We start from the raw sequence: 22171 nt of genomic DNA, 5'->3' as shown, positions 1-22171 counted from the left end.
AACAGCAGCTAGGGAGATCAGAGTGAGCCAGTCTTCTAAGCAAAGGGGCATTATTAAGAAGACCAACAACCGGGGTTCCCACGTGACATCTGAGCGAACCATGTGATTCTCCATGTATCTTTGGGCCAACCAGCTGTGGCGGTCTCCCTTCCAAGCCACAGAAGAGCACATTCCTGCTTCCTGGAAAAGCCCTCGCCACGTAGTTGGTACCAGAGACGCCGATTAGCACAAGGAGCATCCTTCATTGAAGCCGTAGGCTACCGGATTATTTGGCATGCTTTTCAAAATAATTATTAAACTGTTACTAGGAAAACATGTGATCTTTTATAGTAATTTTGATCGCTACCACTCCCAAATAGATTGACTAGGATGTGATAGTCTACAGTAATGGGGAAGACATTACCACTTCTTTACTAAAACACTGTTATTCAAGTCTTCTCATCCCTCTCCTTGGTGAGCACTTCGTACACAATGGAGCTGTACAATTTATGCTTTGGTGTATATGAGGGGTCTTGAATCATTCAGTGTTTTGCTCAGTGAATCTGGGATTCATAAGGCCACCTACAGCTTAGAGGCAAAGACATACATTATCCATCCTCACACATTTCACTTTATCGCTCATACGTCTAAATTATTATATACGGTTCTCCCTCCCTCCCTCCTTTGATGCACCATACACGTACACCCATGTGCTGGCTGGCTTCTGTCAGCTTGACATGCCATGGAGTTATCTGGGAAGAGGGAATCTCAGAACTGAGGAACTGCCTCTGTCACCTTGCCTAAGGCAAGTCGAGTCCTGTTTCTGATTAATGACTGCTGTGGGGGGCCCAGCCTAGTGTGGGGGTTGCCACTCCTGGGCAGGCGGTTCTGAGCTATAAGAAAACAGGCTAGCAGGTCACGGAGAGCAGGGCAATAAGCAGTGTTTCTTCACGCCTGCTGCCTTAGTTTCTGCCTCCAGGTTCCTGCCCCTGGTTCATTCTGTAATGAACTGTAAGTCACGATGAAATAAAGCCTGGCATCCTTAAGTTGCTTTTGGTCATAATGTTTTTATCAGAGCAGTTGAAAGCAAACTAAGATCACACACACACACGCACACACACACATACACACACACACACACACACACACACACACACACACACGGTATATGTTAGAATCCAAGCAAGATTATTTTTCACTCTTTTTTTTACAATTTTTTTTCTGATTGTAATAGATAAATGCAAATCCAATGTAGGAAACACGAGAAGTGTGAAAAAGAAAGTATCATGGATATCTCTTGAGAGGCTCTGCCAGAGCCTTACGGATACAGATGAGCATGGTTGCAGCTAACTATTGGACTGAGCCTGTGGACCCCAATGGAGGAGCTAGCGAAAGGACTCAAGGAGCTGAAGGGGTTTGCAACCCCACAGGAAGAACAACAATATCAACCAACCAGACTCCACAGAGCTCCTAGGGACTAAACCATCAAGTAAAGAGTACACATGAAGGGACCCATGGCTCCAGCTGCATATGTAGCAGAGGATGGCATTGTCTGGCATCAATGGGAGGAGAAGCCCTTGGTCCTGTGAAAGCTTAATTCCCCAGTGTAGGGGAATACAAGGGTACTGAGGTGGCAGTGGGTGGGTGGGAGGGGGAGCATCCTCATAGAAGCTGGGGTAGGAGGAATGGGAGAGGGGGAAACCAAGAAAGAGGATAATATTTGAAATGTAAAAACCTAAAATATGCAATTAAAATAAAAGAAAATATCAGCCACTTACATTTTTATAACCAAAGACCATTATTAATGTTTTGGTAAATTTCTTTGTGGCTTTTTACAAATACGGCTACTGTGTGTAATTAGAGATGAAAGAGTATACTCTAAGCCAAGCATTTGTCCTGTTCCCTTAATGATTCCATAACATTGTAACAACCTAGTGCTTTGCTATGTACTCCAAATCCAACAAAATAATATTCCAAAATCAAGTATCTTGATTTTTTTGAACAATAAAATGCAGGGCCACTGTAAATATCTCTGAACATCCACCTTTGCACTCATTCCCAGATGCAGAGTCGCAAGGCTGGACACCAGGTCCTGCTTTCTCTATTTCTCTGCTCCTCACCAATTGCTTTCATCAACTGGAGCAGTGGAAACGAGGCTCCTTTAAACGATGGATACATTGTTAAGAGCTGAAGCCACAGCTTCTTATATCTCTGGGCATCCTGGGTAGCTGGAGCTGTTTTTACACAGACACTATGTTTCCTTTTCTTAGCTGTCTGTGGAAGGATGCAGTTGTCTCGTAACACAAGCAGCCTGAGAACAAGAGTTAGGACTGTTGGGGAAGGCAGTGCAGAGCGACTCACTTGTCCAGCTTCTCGTTAGCTTGCCGCCACTGTGTCTGCTCCTTCCTCCACCTCAGATTCTCATTTAGGCCTGGAAACCGGTCAGTGCCTGGGAGTTAAGAGACACATGGCAGGAATTCGATTAGCATGAAACCCTCTAAGATAACCAAAAGTCCAGTCCTCAGTTTAGCTGAAAAGCATCAGCACAGTCTCCTGTCCATCAGAGACTGCTGCTCTGAGGGGACAGAGCCTATGTCTGTGGTGGCTTGCCCTGGATGAACTGGAGGCCGCTCTGGAAGACAGTCTGTCTTCCACAGTTCTCCTGGGCAGGGGCTCCCATGAGGTTCCCTGACTTGCTGGATGGAAGGACAGGGAGTCAGGTGAAAGTGCTGAGTACCCCCCAGAGTCCACGCCCACCTGTCACCGTTTTATTGGGAATATTAATCATATTAAAGTGATGAGTGCAGGGGTTTGGGTCAGGGGGGCCCTAGGATGATGGTACACTGGCACTCTTCTTGGGAGACTGCTTTATGCAGTAGCATTTTGAATGACTCAGGGATATGATTCGTGTTGCCGCAGAGCTTCATGTCCCCTAGAGGGGCTTTGAAACAAGGGAGATAGCTCTTTTTCCCAAATCCACAAATCACTTTCTTACTTGCTGTTAAACCTCAGTTAAAACACAGCATTTGGGGACACTTTCAGGGTGACTCTTTCCCTCAGAGTTGGTGAGGGACAAGCGCAGGGTCCCAGAACCTGCTGTCAGTGAGAGTGGCGTCCAAGGGTGAAGAGCTGTGTGGCAGTGGGTGGACTATCCGCGCACCTGGAATCCGACGTCGCATCATCTCCCCCCGGGCTCCTTCCCCACGGAGCAGGGCTTCTTCCAACTTGGCCTTGACATCTCTTGACTTCTGCAGGACCTGGTTACTGACTTTGTCAGAACTCTGCTTTCCCTGGAAGGACAGAGGTAGAAACACACTTGGTTTAGTGGGATCTCTGTTGAGGGAGAGATATGTCAAAGGAGAACACATCGGGGGTCATGGTGGGGAGTTCAGCCACATACTCCGTAGATGCTTTTCTGGGGCTCCTATGGGTAAAGCTTTATTGGCAGGAATGGGCCCACTGCAATAGGCAGACATTCTTTCCATGCGAGACGGTCACATCTACAGATGCGAACCGGCTGCGGGTTATAATACAGTGTATGAAGGATAAAGGATGATGCCGCTGTCTAGAGGGAGGAGTAAGAAGACAGGATTGAGACAGCTAAGACACCCTGCACTTGCCTTGTATTCAAAGCAGGAGACACAGATGAACAGCAGGTCTAGAATCCTGTTGAGCTGCATGGAAGGCAGGTCGGCGATCCACTTCCTGATGAGGCTCTGATCCGCGTTTTTCATGATCCACAGAAAGCAGACCATGAGGTGGCGGGTAGTGTCCGCGTTCAGCATGTTGTACTGCTTATAGGGCTGGAAGGAGGCGAAGGGGGGTGGGGAGAAGTCAGGCAACAGGAAAACTTACAAGTGTAAGAGATGAGAACCTCTGGGCCTACTTATAGCACATGGCTGAGATCTGCCTTCAGTAGCCCAAGGCTAGAGAATGTGAGCTTGGTGCGGGGCTGCTCAGTAGAGACGCACTTGGCAGAGTTTGGGTTAAGCTACGAACCACTGAACCGAGCACTGTCTGGTGGTCTGCCCTGGACCTTGATGGTGCTCTTTAGTATCAGTGATACAAAGGGGCTTTCTTGCTGCTAAGATCTCCAAGGACTTCTCCTTCAAGATGGCCGGCGGAGGATTGCACTTACAGAAGAGAGCTAGCCTGACCAGGCACCACGAATAACCCAACAATGCACAGTTCAGTCTCACATCAAGATCACGAACTGGTTGGCACATGGGTCTAGCCTATATGTTTGCAAAGCCATCTGCAATGGGACCTACCTTAAGATTCACTTGAGTCTGGGTGGGTCCTCAGGCCATGCACTGTAACAGCCGTGGTGAACCTTCACTAGAGAGTGCTCCTAAGCACACTTGCTATAACTCATAACACTGAGACAGACAGCTGTGTGCAGCCGACCCCTTGTTTCATGTGGTGCACCCAGCACCCGGTGGACTGTGGCCGTGACATCGCAATGAGGAATTTGTCAGCTGTGTGAGGAAAATCTTAGTCTTGGATGGAAGTGATGGATGACAAACTTGCTCTCACTCCAGTTATTCTGGGTATGACGCTATGAAGAGTGAGTCTTCTGCTAGAACGTCACAGGGAACACGCTCTACTCAGTGAACTCTGGCTTCTGTACTCCTTACAGGCAATTAATAGAAAAGGCCCATACTGCCCTGAGCAGTGTGATCCACCTTGGTAAGGTGGATTATTCAAGGTAGAGTGTGATCTAAGGCACTGTTAAGATTAGTGTGGCCACACGTCTCATGTGTCCCATTTCCCTGCTTCCCAACCCTCCCGGGGGGAGGATAAAAGGGGAAGAGGCTGCTACGTGCTAGACAGATGACAGAAAAAGTCAGCTAGTAAAGACTAATGGGTCAAGACCCCGCCTTCTCAGAAGTAAACCAAGCAAGTTTGCTGCAGATTCAGAAATATTGAAATGCACAAGAAAATTGACTGCCTCGTAGATGCAACCCTGGGCCGTCCTAGGAGTGTGAGATAAAGCTCCTCGAGTCAATCAAGAACGAACCAATAACAACGCCGAGCTAGAAGACGAACTATTGCTTTGACAAGAGACAAAGAACATCGGCAAACAGGCGATTCCCACCTCGGAGTGCAGCAGTGGGTACCTTCCACTAAGACCCCCTCTGTCAGAGGACAAATCTCCTTAGACACCCTGTGGACCTAGGAAGGCTAACTTTTGTTTTGGAAGCTTCTGGCCCCTTCATCATTTATGGGAGGCAAACAGCAATACTAATAAACACACAGAGAAAGCCCAGCCTACATTCAGTACAAGGATGGATGCCTTGGTTTGATCTTCTCTACAATGGTTTCCGTCTTTGATAGTTTTCTAAGCTTGGCACACCGGGACTGGCTAACCCTGTCACGGGCCTCTCTTGCTGTTCCGGTAGCTATCTGATCAGAGTGCTTCTCAGCCATCAGCTTCACGGATTCCTGTATCACGGTGTTGAGGCAGAAGCAGGTCTGTTCCAAGCTGGGTTCTATCAGAAGTCGGGAGGAGGTGACACCAACAAGATATACACTCAAGAAGCGTACAGACATACCAAGGAAGACAGCATTGCTCCGCTGGTCTTCAAATTAAAATGATTCCCTGCTATGGCCAGGGCCACATTCTGGTTGATTCCATTGGCCACATCTTGTTCTTCATATGAGCCACTGGCACGGCTCCTTCCACTGCGAGCATCTGCAATTCAACATCGCCATGGGTGTCGTCAAGCCAATGACCACATTTCCCTGTCTTCAACCCCACAAGTGACAGACCCATCTTACTCACTAAAGTCAGTATGCAATCCAAAACTGGATGTATATGTATATGTATATGTATATGTATATGTATATGTATATGTATATGTATATGTATATGTATATGTATATGTATATGTATATGTATATGTATATATGTATACACACACACGTATATATGTATATGTATTATTCCTATATAGAAAAAGCAGACAGGCTTAAAACAAACAAAATGTTGAATGTAAGCTTGGGCTATGAATTAATTTTTCAGATGGTAAAAAATAAAAGCTTTTAAAGTTTTGTAATACTTTTTCTGGGTTATGATACTCTATCTTAAATAATGGCTCAATGGACTGTAACTACAGAGTAAGTACCCTGTAGAAATAATATGTCATTATAACAAATCCTGTACGAAGTTATTACGTTTCAAAAGTCTAAACAAATGCTAATTTATTATTATTATAATTGACAAATCTGTTCTTACTGAAAAGCCAAACTCGTCAAAGGTCGCTTATGGTAACGGATGGGGCTGAAGTCTGAATTTTAGATGTATCTTTAACATTTTTAATTTAAAAAAATTGGTGTTTTGTTATATGTAAGTCTGTATGCCACTTTCATGCTTGAGCCCTAAGAGGCTAGAATGGGGCATTAGATCCCTTGGAACCAGAGTTACAGGCAGCTATGAGCTGCCACGTGGATGCTGGGAATTGATCCTGGGTCCTCTGGAAGAGCAGCCAGTTCTTTTAAACATGGAACTGTCTCTCCAATCTCTCCAGCCCCATGAGATGTATCTTTAAAAAGAAAAACAAATTGCTTTTTAAAAAATCTTTATGTGTTGGCATTAGTGCCTGCATATATCTGCATGCATGTATATGCTCGGGCATTTGGGGAGGGCAGGAGAGGGCTCAAGTCCTCTGGCCCTGGAGTTACAGGCAGTTGCAGGCCACATTGAAGGTGCAGGGAACAGAACCCGGGTCCTCTGCAAGAGAAGCAGGAGCTATTAACTGCTGAGCTTTCTCCTTGCTGATTTACAGCAGGAATTTTTGTTGTTGTTTTTAATAAAGAAGAGAAATAACTACTTCTACAAGAATGCTTGCTTTCCACTCTACGGTGTGCATGAATGAAAGGTTCTAGGCGATTGGTCTCTCTTGTGTGTATGTTTGTATATGAAGGGTGTGAGACTATACATGTGCAGGAGAGGACTTTGGGTTTTATTCCTCAGGCACAAAACCTTTGTTCCTTTGCTTTCCCTGGCTGACTGACTAGATTGTTCCCAAGGATCTTCCTGTCACATCCTTCCAGTGCTGGGATCACAAGTGTATATCACATGTCAGAGATTTTTATGTGAGTTCTGGAAATTGAATGCAGATACCCGTGGATGGGAAGGTCTTTACTAAGCTATCTCCCTAAACCCAGTCTTATTGTTTAATGAACTAAATAATTGTTATTGTCATGACTTTACAAACGATTTAGTCAAGCATGCCACTGCACTTGGAGGAAGTGGCATAGTTCTCTAAGGCTCACGGGTTCATGGCTCAGATGGTTCTCTAACTCACTGGCGACTGCCTGGTAAGGATGGCTGGGCTCAGGCAGGCACTCTCTAGACTCTAGCTCATTCATCAGCAAAACCCAGCATGGTAACCTCTGCAATCTCACAGAGCAAGGACTGCTCGGAAGTAACTGGGATGCTGGACTCTCACCCATATTCTCTGCTCCACACTATAATAGGAACAGAAAGCCAAGCAGTGGGATTTTTTTTTTTAAATTTGTGCTTTTTTTCTTGTAGTCAAACAATGGACCTCTTGTTGACAAAATCAAACCATTCTCTGCTGTGGCATAATTTCCTAATACTGAAAGGCACCTTGGATTGTGTGTCGGTTGGTTGGTATAGAGCAAAAAGTTGCTTGATTTCAGGTACTTCCTTGTAAGCCTCACTAAAGAGAAGGAGCATGTTTATTTGAAGGTAACAGAGTAGTGATCCTAAATGAGAATGGTTAGTTCTGTTATAGCTCATCGTTTTGGTTCAGTTAGTGACAATCATAAACTAGCAGATCAATGAAATGATGAACAAAAAGGACCCCATATAATTATGTGTCTTAAAAAACCTGTCTGGGTCAGAAAACGCTTTGGTGGTCACTGCTGTGAGGCACCTCCCAGCTGATGAGAGCCCCTGTTTCCTGTGCGAGAGGCATCTGGCAGGGCCTCCCTAATCTAAGACAGGAAACAGATCCTTACCTGTAAAGTCATAGAGCTGTGGCAGCGCATCCAGAATGATGCCGACCAACGGCAGGTAAAGGGCAGCGATTTTGACTTTCACTTCTGGTTTGAGACACCGTGGATCCAGGTCGTGAGAACTCAGAAGGCTGTGGATGGCACTCACGGCTTTTCTCTGTACTCTGCTAATTCTGTTGACATAACACAGAGAAACCGGGCTATGGTGAGGGAGGCCCTGTGCTCTTAAACCAGAGTACAAAGGGATCGGGGACAATTCAGTGACAATGTGAAAAGCAGGCAACACAGAGTAGACAATCTGTTACAACCATGGTCTAGTCTTCAGCTTGCTGTTCTCAAGTTCATTATCATATTGTATACATACTTCATTCCTCTTGGATACTGAGTAACGATTCATTGTGCACAGAAAATACTTTCATTTATCCATCCATCAATTGATGAACGTTTGAGTTGTTTCTATTTTAGAACTATCACAGATGAAGAATGCTTCTGGTTTTTCCTGTGGAGTAAGTATGTATCTCTTGGGCATACACCTCAGTCAAACTACTGGAAGTAGAACTCCAGTTTTATCTCTAAAGAACCATGTTGCCCTCCTACCAGCTGTGTCTGAGTCTTTTCTTTTTTCTTTTGTCACCATATTCTTTTTCTTCTTTTAAAATTGCTGGAGTTGGGGGTGGGTGTTGAACCCAGGTCTTAACACATGCTAGAGAAGTGGTCTGCCACTTAGCCACAGCTCTACCTGTCTGTATTTTTGATCATAACTGTCCTAGTAGGCAGGATGTGATATTTAATCACTTTTAATGAAGCATTGCCTGACCATTAGCGATTCAGAACATCTTTTTGTGTGCTTATGACCACATTTTCTTTGGGAAAATGCTCTTCAAAAAAAAAATTAGGAGCTGGGCATGGTGGTGCATGGCTTTGATTCCAGTACTCAGGGGGCAGAGGCAGGGGGATCTCTGTAAGTTTGAGGCCAGTCTAGTTTCCATGGTGAAGCCCCAAAACAGCTAAGCTATGCAGGATATCCCAGCAACGACTTTACAAGGATCAAAACCAGATGCCAGGGGTTCTGTTCCAACTGGAACAAAAATAGAAAACTAAAAACTACCGCTAATGTGAATACAGATGGTACTTTCAGAAATTATTAAAGGTCTATTATTTATTAAAAACAATCAAGAAGATGAAGATGGGGGTGTTCATATCAAAAGGCAAATTCTTCTGTGTTCAAATTTCCTTCTTTCGGGACCTTGTCAGCACATATCCCAGGGCGCTTTGTGTTGCTGAGAAAATATGTTAGTTATAGGACAAGAAATTCTGAGAAAATTGGACTTTAGTTAGAGCGGAGAGAAGATGACAGAATATAAGCCATGAGCCAACAAGTAAGGCTGGGTACTGCTATGTGTTCAGATGCCCAGGTACGGACAGTGGAAGATTCACAAGACCCAGGCCTCCGGCCTCTGTCTTTGTTTGGGAAGGCTAGTCCATAGAAAGTGTAACCTAGACATAGGACAGCTGCCTTCTTAACTGTCGCTTCCTTTGCCAGCCTTGGACAGCGGCATTCTGGTATTTCCCCTCTGTGTGCTCACTTTGTCAGAGGTGACCTTGTTAGGGCTGATGGTAGAGCTTAGTGAAGGAGCCCATGCTCAGCGTGTACAAAGCCCTGGGTTCCACCTCAGCAGCTTCCCCTGCAAAATGGGTTTGCCCTGGGGAATTCACTGAGCAAAACATTCTCTGCAAATTCTGCTCAAACGAGGGACTGTTAGAAGTCATTTTGATAGCTGGAGAGATGGCTCAGCAGTTAAGAGCACTGACTGCTCTTCCAGAGGTCCTGAGTTCAAATCCCAGCAACTACATGGTGGCTCACAATCATCTGTAACGGAATCCAATGTACTCTTCTGGTGTTTGTCTGAAGACATCTGCAATTTACTCATATAAATATAAATAAATCTTTAAAAAAAATAAATGAAGTCATTTTGAGGCAGGTATGGTGGTGGTACACACCTTTAATCCCAGTGCTTGGGAGGCACAAGCAGGTGGATCTCTGAGTTTGAGGTAAGCCTGGTCTACAAAGTGAGTTCTAGGACAGTCAGGACTACACAGAGAAACTCTTGTCATGAAAATCAGAAACAAACAAACAATAGAAATTTGGGGCTGGGGACGTGCCTCAGCGGTAGAGTGCTTACCTGCTATGTGGGAGGCTCTGGGTTCAATTCCCAGTGCTGTAAAAACAAGTTCCTTTCACGGCTCCTCTAATCCCCTTTCCCCTCTATACTTCATGGGCACCATTTTCTCAAGACAGGAGCCCTTCTTAAAACTGGCAAGTGGTAAAGTTCTGGGGTCTTGCTGTATACATAAGAAGTTGAACTGGGAGCCATTGCAGTACATTGAGCTCCATAGAGACAGCGCCGGGGCAAGCGAGAGCCGGACGGGCACTGGGCGACTCTGTGCCTCGCGGAGGAAAATCAACTAAACATGGGCAAAGGAGATCCTAAGAAGCCGAGAGGCAAAATGTCCTCATATGCATTCTTTGTGCAAACCTGCCGGGAGGAGCACAAGAAGAAGCACCCGGATGCTTCTGTCAACTTCTCAGAGTTCTCCAAGAAGTGCTCAGAGAGGTGGAAGACCATGTCTGCTAAAGAAAAGGGGAAATTTGAAGATATGGCAAAGGCTGACAAGGCTCGTTATGAAAGAGAAATGAAAACCTACATCCCCCCCAAAGGGGAGACCAAAAAGAAGTTCAAGGACCCCAATGCCCCCAAGAGGCCTCCTTCGGCCTTCTTCTTGTTCTGTTCTGAGTACCGCCCAAAAATCAAAGGCGAGCATCCTGGCTTATCCATTGGTGATGTTGCGAAGAAACTAGGAGAGATGTGGAACAACACTGCTGCGGATGACAAGCAGCCCTATGAAAAGAAGGCCGCCAAGCTGAAGGAGAAGTATGAGAAGGATATTGCTGCCTACAGAGCTAAAGGAAAACCTGATGCAGCGAAAAAGGGGGTGGTCAAGGCTGAGAAGAGCAAGAAAAAGAAGGAAGAGGAAGACGACGAGGAGGATGAAGAGGATGAGGAAGAGGAGGAAGAAGAGGAAGACGAAGATGAAGAAGAAGAAGATGATGATGAATAAGTTGGTTCTAGCGCAGTTTTTTTTTCTTGTCTATAAAGCATTTAACCCCCCTGTACACAACTCACTCCTTTTAAAGAAAAAAATTGAAATGTAAGGCTGTGTAAGATTTGTTTTTAAACTGTACAGTGTCTTTTTTTGTATAGTTAACACACTACCGAATGTGTCTTTAGCTAGCCCTGTCCTGGTGGTATTTTCAATAGCCACTAACCTTGCCTGGTACAGTCTGGGGGTTGTAAATTGGCATGGAAATTAAAGCAGGTTCTTGTTGGTGCACAGCACAAATTAGTTATATATGGGGACAGTAGTTTGGTTTTTGGTTTCTTTTTTTTTTGTTTTTGTTTTTTTTCCTTTTGTTTTTTTTTTCCATCTTCAGTTGTCTCTGATGCAGCTTATACGAAGGTAATTGTTGTTCTGTTAACTGAATACCACTCTGTAATTGCAAAAAAATGGCGGCTGTTTTGTTGACATTCTGAATGCTTCTAAGTAAATACAATTTTTTTTATTAAAAAAAAAAAAAAAAGAAGTTGAACTGGAAACGCTATTAACCTTTTTCCCTTCAGGTTCCGTTTTAGGCCACTTACCCGTCCCCTTCAGCATCCAGGGCAACGGCCAGTTCTGTGAAGAGGAGCCCTGTGAGGAAGTGCTGCTGGCGGTACTCTGGGGTCAGATCGAACATGCTGGCAATCTTTTGGTCCTGGAAACTGGAGCAGGAGCTTGAGTTCTGCAGAAACACAGATGACAGCTTTATGAGGGTTAAGGGCTGCAATTAAAACAGTGCTGGCGCATTTATGGAGTTCTGGCCAGACAGTGCATGCACTGACTGACCAACATGAACATGAAAATGGGGTACTCGGGTTCGGCTGAGAAGCTAACTAGGGGTCAGGCTCAGTGGGAGAACATGTACCTAACATCACCAGGTTACCAGAACAGCAAAATGAAAACAGAACTAATGACAACTAGTTAATCCCCTCCTTGCCTGTCTGATATCAAAAGTTGCAGATGAGCAGCCCAGGAAGTAAGTACACAGAGAAATAAGGACTGTGCCCAGCCCCGAGCCATGGTCTGTTTTCCCAGCACCCCTTCTGAAGGTCGTCTAAGCAAGTGTCTGGATGCTGCTAGCCTGGCGCCAGAAGTGGTGTTTGCTATGAAAATGCCAGAGTTGGCAGTCCTAGGCCACTCCTGCCCTGTGTTCTTACTTCAGGAGCATGTCACCCTTCACCAGGAACAGCAGAAGTAAATGTCCCTGCAAGTCCTGGAGCTTTGCTGAGAAGGGGCCCTGGATCTGTCAACTCCTTGGGGCAGCCAGAAGAGGAGCATGGGAGGAGGACCCAGGGCAAGGTCAGCATGGGGAAGTTATAGGCTTCAGCCCACAGAGCAGACTACAGCAGACAGATAATAAATACATTCGGAATCACATTATAATGGTCATGGGGCTAGCCTCGGGTATATCATCTGGCACAAATAGCTAAGCTGACTTCTTGTTGTTTTGTTCTTCCTGTTCTTCTTCTGGTCTTGGTCTTGGTCTTGGTCTTGGTCTTGGTCTTGGTCTTGGTCTTGGTCGTCGTCGTCGTCGTCTTCTTCTTCTTCTTCTTCTTCTTCTTCTTCTTCTTCTTCTTCTTCTTCTTCTTCTTCTTCTTCTTCTTCTTCTTCTTCTTCTTCTTCTTCTTCCTCTTCCTCTTCCTCTTCCTCTTCTTCTTCTTCCTATTATTATTATTATTATTTTTTAAACTGAGGCTTCACTATAATGCTCAGGCTGATCTAGAACTAACTCTTGGGCCCAAGCAATCCCCCTTCCCCTTTCCCCTCCCCTGCCCCGTCCTCTTAGTCTTAGAACTAAGGTGCTTCCCCCTGCACTTCACGTTAACCCCAGCATTAGACACGCCTTTCCCTTTGCACCAAGGGTACGCAGCAGACTAGAGTCTAACACCATCCTGAGAGATTGGGGCTGTAAAATAGCATTTCCTTGAGGGTTTTCTTTCTTTCTTTTTCTTTTTTTTTTTTTCCAGAGCTGGGGACCGAACCCAGGGCCTTGCGCTTGCTAGGCAAGCACTCTACCACTGAGCTAAATCCCCAACCCCTCCTTGAGGGTTTTCTAGAGGACGATAATTCCTTGAGAAACCTCTGGTGCGGAGGCAGTAAGGACATTCCCACGGTCAGGTTAGACCGTGTCGGGAATCTACTTCTCATGCCCTCCCCCTCCTGGACTTTCTTTGTAAGATGTCTGACAAAGAAACCAGGCTAGCACAGTGGTTCCAAAACTTGCTTGACTTTGGAACCCTGCATGTGCAAATATACTAAGCCTGTATTTACACACTATATTTGTGCAACAATTGGTTAATGTCGAAGAAGGAGGACTTGAGACCCGAGTTTCTTTGGTTTTGGAGGCTTACAGCTTTCTTCCTACACGGTTAGCCTCATCAGGGACCCTTGGGCCAAATTACTCGATTTGTAAATGGTCACCTCAGATGCTATGGCTTCAGGGAACCCTAAAGCCCACATCTGGATCAAGCGATCTGGTTTGAATAGCGTGATTTTCCTCTAATTAGTAAGAGCAACCTTTATAGGAGATGCGTGATTGAACGAAGCTAATTAATGAAGTAGCTTGCGCCTTTCCTGTAGTTGGCAGACTACCTGGGAGGATATGGAGGGACAGGGAGAGGCTGGTGCGGTGTCAGGATTCATGAAGAGCAGGTTCAAGTTGAGGTAGTGCTCGTGGCTGCAGAGGATTCTCAGGAACTCCAGCCGCATGGAAATGAGGGTTGGAAGGGTGTTAAGCTTGGCTGATAGCTGAAAGGAAAGAGACATGTTTACAGGAATGTTTAGTGTAAGGTAACTAGAACAGACTTTAACAGGCACTAACACATTCTTCCTCTGCACAGCTAGACACCAACTGGAGTAAAGGTTAACTTGAGAGAGCAACAAATGCCACTCCTGGAGCTCCAGCCAACTGTTATTCGATACTATTCTTAACAGCAGGCCCCGGCCCCAAATGGGAGCCCTTGCCCCGACCTTAGGGCATCTACTCAACGCCACAGCAAACCTGAAAGTAAGCTTGAGGTATGGCTCCGGCAGCTGGACACATTCTCTGAAAATTCAACTGTGCCTAACTGCCACCAAGAAGTGACAAGCGACAGTGGAAGACAGCATTGCGCATGGTAGGAGGCTGTGTGCTGTGGGTGGCCTTACTTTTATTTTGGAAGAAAAGAGGCCCCACCCCACACAGTTGCCCATCCCTGCTGCTCTGGGAAACTTGGGGGTTGATTTGGCTTGGAAAGGGGTGTTATATAAACAAGCCAGGGACCATCTCCCTGTGTTGGCTCTAAACCGCATGCTTCCTCACTACCGACTTATCTGCCATACCAACATACACCAAAGTTGACATCGGTTATTTGAATACAACCCCCCCCCCCAAGACTTTTGAGCACGTAAGGGGATTTCCAATACATCAGAAGTCATTCCCTCTGATGATTTGAGAGAGTATGAGAAACAGAATAAAGTAATACCAAGCCTGGTAATTTAGGATTCCCTTTTATGAAAGCGTGTTGTCAAATATGTGTTATATTCCTGTTTTGAACATGGTAGCATAGGAAACAGAAAACGTTTTAATGTTAACTCTGATCTCCCATGCCCTGAATGGATTTAGACAGCCAGTATTTCATATTTTCTTGAAAGAATTTTCAAAGCATCAATGTTTATGACTAATGCTTATACTAATATTTCTTACCAAAACCTCCATCCTTTTTTAAAGGGCTGATATTAAAATCAGCTATCTTTTCTTGACTGTTCCAAAACTTGTCAATTTGAATTAATCTCCAAGTTTTTAGGGCATGAAAGTTTATGAATGGCTTTTAATGCTTTCAAAATTTAGTTGTAAAATGGACAGATCTATTATTAATATTTGTATTAAAAATTATTTGACCCATAATACTTTGTCCACATTTACTTAGGATTTTTTTTCAAATATCTGAAGTTAACATTCTGTCCTAATTTAACAAAAATTATGTTTAGAAACTTTCTTAGGGGGGCTGGGGATTTAGCTCAGTGGTAGAGCGCTTACCTAGGAAGCGCAAGGCCCTGGGTTCGGTCCCCAGCTCCGAAAAAAAGAACCCCCCCCCAAAAAAAGAAACTTTCTTAGGGAGTGTATTTTTATTTTATAATTATAAAATAATGCATTGTGTAGTGGAAGAAGAAAAGAAAATGTACAGAAAAATTCAAACTATTCTAACTTCATAAATAAGAAATCTGCAAATTAAGGAATTATTAATATACCTCTAAAATATGCCTTACTTATAACTTCAAATGCACATTAGCTGTTTGATATATAATTTAATACTTAAAAGCACTGTAGCTAAATTATTTAATAATATTGCTAGAATGCTGTATCTTTAGTTTCATATAATACACTCTATAATTTTTAGTTAAGAAGAAATCGCTTGGTAGGGATCGTCTGCCTTTTTTAAGACAAGGATTTGCTATGTAGCCTTGGCTGGCCAGAAACTCTATAAAGACCAGGCTGGCCTTGAACTCACAGAGATCCACATACTTCTGTCTCCATGAATGCTGGGATTAAAGTTAGCCGCTTTATAGTTTTAAGCAGAATTTATGATTAACTAATTAACAAATTAAGTGTTTTAAATTATGTAAGCACCATCAGTATCTGCGGAGCGCTCACTGTGCAGCTCTGTGCAGTAGTTGTTCCGAGCAAGAATCTGACGGACCTCTGTGCAGCTGCCTCTCATATTTCCTATGAGACCCCGAGCAAGGGCAATGGGTTTACAAAGTCGAGGGTCTTCCTCTATTTCTTTTCAAAGAGCAGCTCAACGGGTTGTGGAGGTGATTCGGCTGTTAAAGGCTAGGCTCACAACCAAAAAGTCAAGAGCAGCTCAAACCCAAACAGATTTCCAGCCCTTAGCTCCTACTTTGCAGAGCTCACGAGCCCTTGATATGCAGCTGTTTCCTACTGAGAAGGTAGAGCCTACCGTCCCTCCAGCAACCTGACCCAGATTCCTACTGTGCTGCAGAGGGATGGGTCACCCACTACACAGACACACAGAGAAGACACACACACAGAGATAGACAGGAACACACAGAGAGTTAGACAGAGGCACACAGACAAAAGAGACACACAGAGACAGACAGACAGACACGCACGCGCGCGCGCACACACACACACACACACACACACACACACACACACACACACACACACAAGAGCCTGAGCTTTGGCCACCCCTGGTTCTCCTGGATGGTGGCTTCTTGCTGGAAGCCTCCGGATGGACTTTTTCTCTTGTGTCTCTTCTGCTCACATCTTTCTCCTTGATAAAGCACCGTAGCCCTCAAAGCCCCACAGAGGAGAGTCCTTGCATTTTGCAAACAAGAAAACTGAGAGGCACAGAAATGGGAGCATTTTAAAGCCATTACATTACTAACTCTTCTGAGTCCAGGGATGACAGCCTGGGGTGGGGAGAGGGATGGTGGTTGTTACTACTGTGGTAAATAGCGGCAGACATATTGGCCGTGGTGAAGAGAAGAAATACGGAAGAAGAGGCGTAGCAACAATATCTGATGTTTATATTCCTATTGTTAGGACATTCTAAACGGGACAGTCAAGAAAGAACTATGCTCAAAACTTTAGGGGAGAAAGCTGGGCAAGGTGGCCCATGCCTTTCATCCCATCACTCGGGACACAGGGTAAGCTGATCTCTGTGTGCCTGGTTTACATAGTTCTAGGACGGGCAGAGTTACATAGTGAGACTGTCTCAAAACAACCACGACAAACCCCTGGGGAAGTTATCACTCGTGCTGCATTGAACAAATATGTGCTTCATGCTCCTGGAAAGTCCATCTGAGTTTATCAGGTGTTGTTTTTGTTTGTTTGTTTTTTAAGATTAGAACCTCAACCCATAATTTAATTAATAATATTTTTTTCCGGAGCTGAGGACCAAACCCAAGGCCTTGCGCTTGCTAGGCAAGCGCTCTACCACTGAGCTAAATCCCCAGCCCCTGAATTAATAATTCTAATGACTGAAAAGAAATCTCATATTTTCTCCCCTCTCCCTCCCTCTGTGTGTGTGTGTGTGTGTGTGTGTGTGTGTGTGTGATCTGCAGGTCAGAAGAATGTCAAGTGCTTTCCTCTATGGCTTTCCAGCAAGCCCTTGGGATCTGCCTTAGCTCCACTTCCAATGTCTGTCTCTAGGAACACTGGGGTGAGAGGCTTACACCACCAGCTTCTTGGTGGGTGCTGTGGCTCTAAACTGGTCCTCATGCTTGCGCATGAAGCCACTGTAACCAGTCTCAAACTCTGAATGCCCTGATCAAAGGTTAAATGCACCGTCCTGGGATGTCTCTTAAATGTTAACTGGAGGAAACCACACTGCTGAGAAAATTCCGTTTCCTCAGACTGACTTGCTGACTGACTGCTTTGGTGCATGCTCCAGGGGTGCAGGCGATCCACTGTGGCTGAAGAACCTGCACACCCTACAGACAGTGACAGTCCAAGATGTGCAGTGTGGGGGTCCCACTGAGGGAGGCAGTGCTCTGTTACCTAAGCAGTGAGTGGGGAGGGGCTGAAGCGGCCGCTCCAGGGCGCTCACCTGAGTGCAGTAATGCTTGATGAGGTTGAACACGAAGCCTCTGTCCATGATTGAGAGGAGGTCATACAGGAAGAAGGCCAGGCTGATGTTGATCTTCTCGGCCTGCTCACTTTCCTGTAAAGCCAGCACACGTCATACGGTTTAACCCTGGGTTGGAACCACCGGGTCCCTGGTGTGAACACTGGGAGGGGAAGAGACTATCCTATTAACCCACCATCCCTCTGGGTGAAGTTTAATTCTAGACGTATTGTTTTCCGTCTGTCTTGTTTTGTACACGCAAAATTAGAGGTGTATGATCAACCCCATTCCATATAGACAATTGGGGGGCTGTGAAGTTTTACATTTTTAAAGTTTTATTTAATTAATAAAGATACTTTTAACTTAAACTTCTCCTTGTTTGGGTTTATTCCCATGTCGTCTTACTATGTAACGCAGGCTGGCTTTGGGTTTCTCGTCCTCTTACCTCAGCCTCCTGAATTCTGAGCATATAAACATGTGCTACCATACCTGGGCAATTTTGTTCATTTTCAGTATTTTTTTTTGTTTTTATTTTATTTTTTCCCTTTTGAGACAGGGTTTCTCTGTGTCCCTATCTGTCCTGGAACTCACTCTGTAGACCAGGCCTGCCTTGAACTCAGAGTTCTGCCTGCTCTGCCTTCTCAGTGCCGGGATTAAAGGCGTCGGACACCCGGCTTCTGGCTAAATACCTTTTGGTTGGGGTGGAGTGTGCAAACTAACTTGAGAAGCATCCACTATCTTCAAAGAGATAGATTTAAAACACATTTTAGCCTTATTCATTTTATGTGTATGAGTGAAGATTTGTAAGCCCATCGCATGGTTTTTTGAGGGGAACCAAACCTGGTCTGGTCTTCTCTGTAAGGGTTTATAACTGCGGGGCCATTCCTCCAGCCCCCGGGAGAGAACGTCTTAATTTGCAAGGATTATTAAAAAAAAAATCCAGTCAGGATAAAAACGCTTAGGAATTGTTTCTTTTCCAATTAGGCAGGGTTCTCGGTCTGAAAGACGTCAGTTACACTTGGGAGGGTGATTTTTTTTTTTCAAAAATTGGAGCCAGGCTAGTTTTTGTTTTTGTATGGTTTTTCTGTTTTATTTCTCTTATTATTTCACGGTACTCTTAGTTATGGGATTTTTTTACATAGTGAATTTCATAGCTACATAGTAAGACCCCATATCTCTAAATAAATAAATAATTATAAATATAAATAAATAAAAAACTAGAGTCACATGTATTTGTGGTGCGCTGTGAAGATCAGGAGACAAATGCAAGAGCTGGTTCCCCACTTTCATCACACAGGTTTTGGGGGGCTGGACTTAGGTCCATCAGGCTTGGCGGCAAGTTGTACCCTCATTCTCCGAGCCAGCTTGCTGGCCCACTACATTCTGAGCTATATTTAGTTTTAAACTTTAATTGTGAAATGATTTCAAGCTATAGACTGGTACAAAAATCCTACCCACAAGACACCAGTACTTTACATCTTACAAACTGCTGCCCTCATTCTCCCTGTACAGAAGTAGATTTTTTAAATCATTTTCAAGTAGACGGCAAACATCCACTATTGGCTCCATTAAACTGCAGACTGGATCCCGAGGGCAGGACTATTTTCTCTGACAAAATCACTTAAATGATAAATCGAATTGCGACGTCTTTACAGCAGTCTCCAGCCACACCCCAGAGTTCGGTCCCGCATATTTTAACTAGTTTTCCAGTGAGGTTTATTTTTTTCTGCTTATTAAAGTGACGTGGTCAAGGCAAACGATTTATAAAGTGGGAATGCACGGTTGGTTACCTTCTGAGGTTTCACTAGAAGGGCTGCTATCTCCGAGGTGACCACATTAACAATGGTAGTTATGTCATCCTTGAAGCGGTCGGAAAAACGAGTCCTCCGAAAACTGTCCCGTTTATCCAGGTTATGGACGTACTGTGCCATGCTTTTCACCTACGGAGGAATGGGACAATGTCAGCAGGGATTGGTGACGCGCTTGTACAACGTACACAAGGGGGAATGGCTTGAAGGAAATCTTTCACTGTGGACTTTCTGATACTTTATTGGTGCTGGTGGTGGTTAAGATGGCTCTGAACTACAACAAAATGCTTCCGACACACAGAATGGTTACCATGGTGGCTGGAGGTGGGCAGTGTGTCCTCTTGTTGACCCCAAGTCAGGGGGCTCCTTTCCTGCTGCTGGCAAAACCTGGAGCTTAACAGATTAGCCTGGTGTCAGAAGACACCAGCCCTCTTCAATTGCCCCCCTCTGTCCTGGAGGCAGAGGGAGGCTGGGTCCTCAGAAGCACACAGGTTGGGGTTGGGGATTTAGCTCAGTGGTAGAGCGCTTGCTTAGGAAGCGCAAGGCCCTGGGTTCGGTCCCCTGCTCCGAAAAAAGGGAAAGAAAAGAAAAAAAAAAAAAAAAGAAGCACACAGGTTGTTACAGTATATGATACAAGACACACAGGCACTACTGTATAATGCTGTCTGGACATAAAGTCTTCTTTCTCTGAAACTACAGTAAGGAGAATAAAGGGGAAAGGTCTCTCCTATATTAAATTTAAAAATCAAACATTTTTTTCTAAAGTAATTCTATAGTTCCGATTGAGTTCATTTGGGCTAGAAAATTAAAATGTGAACTATATTATGGGATGATCAGGGTTTTGTTGGCTATCCAGAAGTTTAACTATTACGTAGAATGCTGCCTTAGGAGAATATAAATGTGTGTCTGAGATGGGACTCCTTATGAAGCCCATGTTGGCTCAGCTTCTAGGGAAAATTATGTTTTGAGTTTCTTAAGTCTAAGTTATAGTTAACCAATCTATCAATCAATTAGTAACTAGTATAATACCAGTTTATGCCTGCTATTTTAAAATCTAGATCATGTTTAATTTTTGGGTTCCTCCTGGGTCAGGAGATTTCCAGGGTCATCCTCTGGCATCATCAGAGGTGGAGTCTTAGAGGGGGTGAGTTTGCTGAGAGCTATTTGTGACACCCTGACTGGGAAGATTGGGGTGGTGGTTTCTGCCAGCTGTCAACTTGACAGGATCGGACATCACCTCGGAGATAAGCCTGTGGGGCATGATTAGGTTAACTGGAGTCAGGAGGTCCTGTCCACTGTGAGTAGCATGAGTAGTGCTACTCCACGGCTGGTGTCCAGACTGAATAAAACGGAGAAAGGCAGCTGAGCACAGCACTCACAATGCTGTTTTCTGACTGTGGATGCAATGTGTCAACATGACACCCCTACCCTGATGGACTGTGTCATCGAATTGTGAGCCGATATAAACCTACCTGTCTGTCCTTCCTTCCTTCCTTTGCTTCCCCCTTCCTGCCTTCCTTCCTTTCTTTCTTCTTTTCCTCAGAATATTTTATCAGAGAAACAGGCCAAGTATCCACCACACTGGGATTTCTCATGGCCACATCCTGACATCCTGAAATCAAGTTCATGAATTTGTGCAGGCTAGTCAGAGCATGGCAGCAAAAAGCAATTGTCAGCTGGGCCTGGTGGCACCTACCTGCAATCCCAGCACCCAAGAGATGGCTGGATGCAGGAGAATTACTACCAGTTCAAAGTCTGACTGGTCTCCATAGTAAGTTCCAGGTCAGCCAGGGCTACAAAGTGAGACCCTGCCTCAAAGCAAGCAAGCAAAGACTTCAGCCAGTACAAGTAACACACACACACACACACACCACACACACATACACCACACACATACACACACCACACACACACACTACACACACACACACTACACACACACACACCACACACACACACACCACACACACACACAGACACACACACAGACACACACATACACCACACACACACCACACACACACACCACACACACATACACATACACACACCACACATACACACACCACACACACACACACCACACACACACACACAGACACACACACAGACACAGACACACACACAGACACAGACACACACACACTTACACACACACACCACACACACACACCACACACACACACCACACACATACACACACCACACACACACACACTACACACACACACACCACACACACACACCACACACACACAGACACACACACAGACACACACATACACCACACACACACCACACACACACACATACACACACCACACATACACACACCACACACACACACACAGACACACACACAGACACAGACACACACACAGACACAGACACACACACACACACACCACACACACACCACACACACACACAGACACCACACACACACCACACACACACACACCACACATACACACACCACACACACACAGACACAGACACACACACAGACACAGACACACACACAGACACAGACACACACACACTTACACACACATACCACACACACACACTTACACACACACACACCACACACACACACCACACACACCACACACACACAGACACACACAGACACCACACACACACACACCACACACACACCACACA

The 22171-nt window shown here is 45.0% G+C and overlaps 2 protein-coding genes and 1 non-coding gene across 5 annotated transcripts in view; 2 read left to right on the top strand and 1 right to left on the bottom strand.

Moving 5' to 3' along the window:
* The window catches only part of Dock8 (dedicator of cytokinesis 8), a 193363-nt gene that overhangs the window by 33950 nt on the left and 137242 nt on the right, over positions 1 to 22171 (bottom strand). For 2 of the 3 annotated variants that reach the window (NM_001037793.2, XM_008760310.4), the window contains exons 25-33: positions 19487 to 19636; positions 17679 to 17792; positions 13717 to 13872; positions 11667 to 11806; positions 7969 to 8138; positions 5535 to 5674; positions 3600 to 3782; positions 3140 to 3269; positions 2341 to 2428 (exon numbers count right to left, since the gene is read on the bottom strand). In NM_001037793.2, the coding sequence (NP_001032882.2) occupies positions 2341 to 2428; positions 3140 to 3269; positions 3600 to 3782; positions 5535 to 5674; positions 7969 to 8138; positions 11667 to 11806; positions 13717 to 13872; positions 17679 to 17792; positions 19487 to 19636 (1271 nt within the window). Of the gene's footprint in view, positions 1 to 2340; positions 2429 to 3139; positions 3270 to 3599; positions 3783 to 5534; positions 5675 to 7968; positions 8139 to 11666; positions 11807 to 12281; positions 12787 to 13716; positions 13873 to 17678; positions 17793 to 19486; positions 19637 to 22171 lie in introns of those variants that run through there. The other variant, XM_063271698.1, reaches the window with a different exon arrangement.
* Positions 109 to 240, top strand: LOC120100363 (small nucleolar RNA SNORA24). The gene has a single exon (XR_005500129.1). It is a non-coding gene; the product is annotated as a small nucleolar RNA SNORA24 (small nucleolar RNA).
* On the top strand, positions 8612 to 11179 carry LOC134483981 (high mobility group protein B1-like). Its single transcript, XM_063280253.1, has one exon. The coding sequence runs from the start codon at positions 10438 to 10440 to the stop codon at positions 11083 to 11085; it is 648 nt and encodes a 215-aa protein (XP_063136323.1). The 5' UTR covers positions 8612 to 10437; the 3' UTR covers positions 11086 to 11179.

This window comes from Rattus norvegicus, chromosome 1, assembly GCF_036323735.1.
Source record: "Rattus norvegicus strain BN/NHsdMcwi chromosome 1, GRCr8, whole genome shotgun sequence".
Lineage (NCBI taxonomy): Eukaryota > Metazoa > Chordata > Mammalia > Rodentia > Muridae > Rattus > Rattus norvegicus.
The sequence above is the reverse complement of the archived record's forward strand: the minus strand, read 5'-3'. Positions and strand labels throughout refer to the sequence as shown.

What these genes read in the sequence shown, in the direction of transcription:
- LOC134483981 (XM_063280253.1), top strand. Translation starts at nt 10,438, where the DNA reads ATGGGCAAAGGAGATCCTAAGAAGCCGAGAGGCAAAATGTCCTCATAT.